The sequence below is a fragment of the Penaeus japonicus genome, unplaced genomic scaffold (assembly GCF_977035675.1).
Source record: "Penaeus japonicus unplaced genomic scaffold, GWHDUDI00000001_assembly GWHDUDI00000002, whole genome shotgun sequence".
Classification (NCBI taxonomy): domain Eukaryota; kingdom Metazoa; phylum Arthropoda; class Malacostraca; order Decapoda; family Penaeidae; genus Penaeus; species Penaeus japonicus.
Genome location: NW_028234404.1, coordinates 31,266,554 through 31,273,774, shown reverse-complemented (window position 1 = coordinate 31,273,774; position 7,221 = coordinate 31,266,554). Strand labels below are relative to the sequence as shown.

The 7,221-nt window shown below is 33.1% G+C and overlaps 1 protein-coding gene across 3 annotated transcripts in view; it reads left to right on the top strand.

Annotated features, from left to right (window-relative positions):
- The first annotated feature begins 2,233 nt into the window (after positions 1 to 2,233).
- LOC122242975 (zeta-crystallin) overlaps positions 2,234 to 7,221 on the top strand; it is a 6,034-nt gene continuing 1,046 nt past the window's right edge. The window contains exons 1-7 of one of the 3 annotated variants that reach the window (XM_086549746.1): positions 2,234 to 2,550; positions 3,835 to 3,955; positions 4,350 to 4,502; positions 4,723 to 4,889; positions 5,207 to 5,295; positions 5,588 to 5,793; positions 6,166 to 6,261. In XM_086549746.1, the coding sequence (XP_086405872.1) occupies positions 3,845 to 3,955; positions 4,350 to 4,502; positions 4,723 to 4,889; positions 5,207 to 5,295; positions 5,588 to 5,793; positions 6,166 to 6,261 (822 nt within the window). In that variant the 5' untranslated portion in view covers positions 2,234 to 2,550; positions 3,835 to 3,844. The other 2 variants (XM_086549743.1, XM_086549751.1) reach the window with 2 other exon arrangements.

The following is a 7,221-nucleotide window of genomic DNA, read 5'->3' as shown; positions in this document are numbered from 1 at the left end:
TTGCCACTATTACCTAAAATTTCGGTACTTTTCCAATTATTTAATTTGTATTCTATCTTGTAGCAAAAGTTACGATCTATTCATTGAATTAGGCACTGCTTTCCTTACTGTTTTAGGGTGACAACATATACTAGGCATATTTTCTAAAATGTAAAATTGGTTGTACTTTTGTTGACATGATGAAACCAGATATTGCAACAGTAAATATTTAATTTTGTAGCATTTCCATTCAAAACATTAAAACCAAGCAAAACGAAAATTATCTGTTCGGATGTATCAATAAAATTCTTATTACAACTAAGGTTGTTTCCTCTACGTTGTTTACCCATGAGCTCAAGTTTTGATGAAAAATATGATGCTCTCAAATATGATGCCCTCAAATATGATGCCCTCAAATATGATGCCCATGCCCTCAAGGATACAAATGTTTTCTTCTTTCAGCAAGAAAGCACGATCTTTTTTGTTTTTTACTTCGTGTTTGATGTAATAAACATGTATTTGATGTTTGTATGAGAAATAAAACAAATACAACTGTAAAGCATTGTTTATTTCAAGCCTTAGAGAAATTTTTTAGCCAATCAAGACGAGCAACTCTTTGGTATAATTATAATGGAGGCTTAACATTATTTGCAAAAAAAAGGAACAATGCATTAAGTATTTCCAATCGGCTAGAGAAAAATTATTGTAAGGGTGCAAAGTAGCACACCTACATTCATCAGTAATTATCTATTACAGGAATTTACTATTCAAGGCTAGTCTCCAAAGAAACAAAGATCATTCAGACAAACTAACAAAGTCTTTACTGCTGCTGCATTAATACGTGAAATGTGTATGCATTGGATATAAAGACCGAATGATGATTGAACATGTATTGGGGTGCCAGTAGAAAAAAAAACGTAATTTTTCCTTTTTCATCTGATTTTAAATCCTGGTTTATTCGCCATTCAAACTAAATGTTTCAAAAATCCCTACTGGGAATAGGGAATATGAGCGAATCTAAACTACCAAAACCTAAAATTCATTCAATCACATCACAGATAAACATAGAATTTTAGGCTCCATGGTTTTACAGTTGAAACCATAATAGGTCAAACTTTCTAATAGGTGATTTTGTAGATATGAAATAAGTTTGAAATACATTTCCACTTGGAACTACCACAAAAGATAATATAAGACTTACTAAGTGAAAATGTTAAAATTAATACTTTAGTTTATCCATACATCGTGGTGTGAGGAAATAAGTTTTGTATTCATAGAAACGTTGACCTATATAGGGTAATTCTTTCTTTTGTTAGAATTATCAACCACCAGGGATTATTAAGGTGTTATAACATTCAGATAAAATTAAGACAGAATATGCTGTGATATGGAAAACCAGTAATTAAACGAGCAGTGTGAATGGGTCAAAATAAGAGTAAAATAGTCTTGCAATAATAATTAGGGGTTTATATGATCCCTGAGGAAATAAACAGGTACAGATACAGGCACAGGTATGTAGACAGTATGTGTAAATGTCTGTCCATATCCCATGAATATACAAAGATATGTACAGTTTGAGACTAGATCTAATAGGTCTAATCCCTATCCACATCCTTAAGTTTCAGCAAGACGGCATAATGTTAATGTTAATCTGTTGCACATTTACTATTTGTTCTAAAATATTCCCATATCAGCTCCGATGGAGTTGTATTGTCTAAATATTGTATATAATAGTCTCGATACATGCATTTGAGTGAAACTTCGTATCGAAGGTATAAGCATCCCAACCGTGTGCACAACTGACATGTTTTATCCGTCTTACCGCAGACCAATCACGAATTAACGCAGTTTGACAAAATAAAAAGTGACATGCATCTATCTACTCTATTTAAGTAGAGATACCAATGAGTAAGACACTTATTATCGGATATACTTCAAATATGGAAAAGTTCAATTACAAATCTCACCACTGACAGATCTTACACGTAAGACGTATTTATATATATAATGTATATTGTATATGTATAATATAATGATTTATATTTTTTGTGTAATATCTGGGTGTATAAGTATGTATAATATAAGTGTAATGGTGAATATATATATATATATATATATATATATATATATATATATATATATATATATATATATATATATACACGTGTATATTTTGTGTGTGAAATACCAGGAGATACTTACACCAAGAGTCATGATTAGCGATGATAAAAGGAGTCCGAGTTCACCATGACAATATACATTGACGTGAACATCCATTGAATAGACTTGTGTTACAGCTGATAATGCGAGAGGTTGACCAGATGCCAACTAGCATTTATCTTAATACCTCCAAGAAGAGACTAGAGAATTAGTTTCTCGCTCGAACTGAAGCTGAAATTGATGATGATGCATATTGTGTCAATGTATTTATTTTTTGTTCTTACATTCGCGTTTTATAGACAGACGGAAGTAAATAGCGAGTTATCCCAGGCGCGGCACCAACCACTCCGCCATCATCACTCGAGGATAATTCCAAGGTGACTTTATTTATTTAGTGATTGGCAGTTATTGGTGAGTGTCATGCATTCCTGTTGACTGCATTAGGTTTGTGTGTCTGTTTTCACTTTAATAAGTATTGCTGAAATGGGTGTTAGAACTGACGAACCCAGTAAATATGTGGCATTTGTATCTGCTGTACACCATAAATGTTATTTTAATATTATTAATGTAAATTAATTTTGGTTGTTATTTGATTGCTCCTGTTCAATTTGAAGTCTCGAATTGTCTGTTATTTTACAATAGGAATATATTTACGATGAAAAAAAAAAACTTATTTAAGTTCTGCTATCAGCAGCATTGTTTTTCGTGGCTGCAATATATACTAAATTGCTAATATTAATTTAGGTGAATATCGGTGATTCAGATATGTAGAGTAATTAATTGATGAATGTGTGTTTCCCTGTATGAAAATGTTAATATGGAATCATAGCTTTAATGGTAAAAATTATCATGGTTGCTAAGTCTTATTATTTGGTATATTTTAGTATATAGTTTAGTTCCTGCAGGCATTGGACAATCTTTAGTTTTTTATAGCAACTGTGTATGTGTGTATTTCTCTTTCTCTCTGAGTGAGTGAGTGAGTTACTAACACCTTGCATCTATCTATTACTGTGGCCTCTGCACCTCCTCCGTTGGCACTCCAGCAAATGCCAACTATGAACCAGCAAGAGAGAGATTGTAGACTTCCATAGTGACTTATTGTCAAAAAATGAGAAATCATTTTAAGCCTCTCCTTAACCCATTCCCGACGGGGGATTTCTAGCCTAGAATGTCCAAATGCCGGGGCTTTCGAATTATTAGGCCTAAATCAATTGAATAGCCGGCACAATACTGTGCCGCCCGGCAACTGGGCTTTTGAATGCGCGGTACACATGCTGTACCACCCGTCCTGTGTGGGTTAATAAAATAAAGGTTGTGGAGGTTTGTTAACCTTTTCCAGAGGGTAAACTGGCACTGTGCCACTCTAGGATTAGGCAGATGGTTATGGGATTTTCATCACAGACTATCACAAATTTCAAATGGATTTCGACAGAATACACCCAATATGATTGCCAAGAAAGTTCTATTTGGAATACTACAGTTGTGATAGTAAATTGTACCGGGCAGTGTATATGTGTATATATTTGTACTTTTTTTTTTTACTTTTTCTATATATACACATATCAATAGCATATAAAGTGTCATAGATTTTACCATATATCCTTGAGGCATGTCACTGATAGATGATACGGAGTTGGGGAATTAAAAAAAAATTAAATTAAATTAAAAAAACGCATTAATTATTCATATCCTCAGCATAACACCGATGAGGAGCACGTCAGTCAAGATGATGAGAGCAGTTTTAGTACGTCAGTTTGGGGGATCTGACCAGATGAGGGTTGAGAACCTCCCAATTCCAACTGTAGGGGATAAACAGGTATATGGAAATTTATTTCGAATATGTATGCTTGTGGGTATTATTAATTAGTTCAGATAGGTGATATCATACTTAGATTAATAAGTACTGTATATAGATATATATAAGTGTGTGTGTGTTTCTGCGGGTTTCCCCTTCCAGTGGTGAAACATCATGGCAATTTTAACATGGGGATATCCTCCTGATCCCAGGTGGAAATTTCAAATCACCATGACATGTTTAAAGGTTACGATGCACCAAGGGGATATAACTATGGTTATATATATCTAAATCTGTGTTTCTAGATCTAGATCTATATTAAGGTATGTATATGAATACACAACTTTTTTTTTTAAACATTATCTCCTTTTGTAAGATTCATTTTATTCATATAATAATTGGATTTCCTTTACAGGTCTTGATCAAAGTACATTCCAGTGGGGTGAACCCTGTCGACACTTATGTGCGTGCAGGACAATATAAAAACCTTCCGAAACTGCCTTACACCCCAGGAAAAGATGCCGCAGGACTTGTTCACAGCGTAGGACCCTCAGTCACTAGGTTTAAAGTGAGTATTAAAGTTGTGTTGGGAAAGATTTTAGAATCTTTATATAGTGCCTTTGCTCTTTCTTTTGTCTTTGTTTGTATTTTCTGTGTTAAGAAAAATGGGTATTCATTTTTTAACTCTCTTTATTGTAAAGAAAATAATAAGATATTTCTCCAGATAAGTGATAGATTTAAAACAATGATTTATTTTAAATTATTACCGATCCCAAATTATTTTTCAGCCGGGAGACCGAGTGTTCTCATCCCAGACAACCCAGATGGGAACACTAGCAGAGTATGCGTGTGTTGACGAGCCATATGTTTTTCCTCTTGGAAGTTCCTTGACTTTTGATGAAGGTGCTGCCATAGGTATCCCTTATTTTACAGCTTACAGAGCACTTTTACAGAAGTAAGTATATTTGATTTTGATAGCCAAATCAATTGAATAAGGATATGTAACATGCTGCTTATTGTGAAAAGCTGTTTTATGCAGTTTTTTTTAATTTTAGACAATGGTGTGTACATCACAAGAGTATAAATGTTTGACGATTTGTCAAATTCTTTCATATATTTTGATGTTTCTCTAGCTCACATCATACTGATATTACCAAATAGGGTAAGTTAGTATATATGTCATTTGATTTATGTGATTACCATTGTTGATGAAGATACCAGATCTCAGACTGTAGTTGGAAGTATTTCAAGAAAGTATTTTCTCTTCAACAGAGGCCTAGCAAAAAAAGGAGAAAGGGTGTTGATTCATGGAGCAAGTGGTGCAGTTGGACTTGCTGCCATACAGATAGCAAAGAACCATGGTGAGTTTAATTTTGATAAGTTACATTATTTTAACTTTGGGATGTTCCAATAGTAACTGATTCAGGCAGTTTTAATGACAGATATCAGCTGGTGCCTTTGAGGTTCCAAGTAGAAAATAATTTTTTTTATTACCCTTGACCTAAAAAACGCTCTAAACTTTAATTGGAAGTGTGCTATCTCTTGTATGAGTCCATAGCAAGTTAAAAAGGTAGAGTCTTCTCTAAATAGAAGAGAAGCTGTGCCATCAAAGCCTGAACACATTGCTAACTACTATTTTTTTTTTTTCTATAGGTCTTTATGTAGTTGGAACAGCTGGCACAAAAGAAGGGATTGAGTTGGTGCTAGAAACAGGTGCTGATGCAGCTTTCAACCATCGAGATAGTAAATATATTGAAAATCTCTTAGAAGGGGAGAAGTTTGACATTATTGTGGAGATGCTGTCAAACGTTAACCTTGGTCATGACTTGACTCTCATGAAAAGCCGTGGGAGGACCATTGTAAGTTAATGTGGAAGTTCATCTGCATTTTGTCTCCTGTTTTCCTCATTAGATGTAGTTTTGATGTAAAGGTTGGTAGGAAGACTCAATATACACAAAATAGGTTATTAAAAACCCAGTTTCAAATCCTCAGACCAGAAGATGAAATCGAGGAGAATTTCAATATTGTTGTCTCATTCTTCAATAATCTGTTTTTTCTACCATTGCATAGACACAGTTAGGTGTATCATCATTCATGAAGGTCTAGGATAGATTTTAAAAGTGTCTTATAGTTTAAGAGTAGTGTTAATTTGCTTAAAATCTTATTTTGTCATATTTTCATATATTTTCCCTCTTTTATGAAGTATAAGTAATTCTCTCTTTTTTATACAGGTGGTCGGTTGTCGTGGACCTGTCACCATAAATCCTCGTGATTTGATGGGTACAGAAAGCTCTATAATTGGCTGTGCTCTTTTTGCCGCAACACCTGTAAGTTTCAAAATATCTAATTGTTATAAAATTAATCACTGTTTAGGCATGAGTGATAAACTTGTATCCAGCTTATAATTACATGATTGTTGTTCATGAGTAAGTAATTGTTTATATGCTTGTGTAGTTTTTGTGCCCACTTCTCATCATTCAAGGCCTTCAGTTTAACCTTTCTGAGACAGGCCACGTCTTAAGATATTCAGCTTGTGCTGGGCATCTGAAGCAGTGTGTTCTCATTTTTTTCTAGACATATTATATGAAATATATCCATATATGATATATTAGGAAAGTGATATTAATTAGCATTTGTTATGATAAGTCATCATTACTTAAAGGAATAATCTTATAATTAAAAAAAAAAAGAAAAAAAAGGAAAACTGCAATTTGAAAAATGATCCAACCACATGAAAATGCCTGCTTGATGAAAGGGTCAAGGCTGTATATAGGCATTGCATATGAGGAGAATATTTGATTTACACAAACCAGAAAGATTTGCCATAGATTTGCATAAAGTTGGTAATTTTCAATGGGCAAAAACTTAGAATTTAAGTTATTTATTAATGAATGAATGACAGTACGTAAATATTAAACATTTATTGATAGATTTACTGCCCTTGTATGAAAAATAGAATATTTCACTATAAACAACTTTATCCTAAGCTATTGTAAAAGGTCTTAAGTTACTTTGTATCTTACTTACAACTTAATGTCAGTTTTTCCTAAAACTCATGTTTGAAATTCAGAACCAATTCAGAGTGTTCTATTTCTTTCCTTTTCATATAACTTTTATTTTTATGCTATGTCATTTTTCACTCTATTTTCTTTATTTATTGACTGATCTTTTTCATTTTATTTTATTTTTTATTTTCTTTGTGCCAAATCAATGATTTCTTTTCTACATGTTAGATTTAGAAAAAACATTCATCAGGTCTGAAGTTAGGTGAGACATTCAGATGTTTG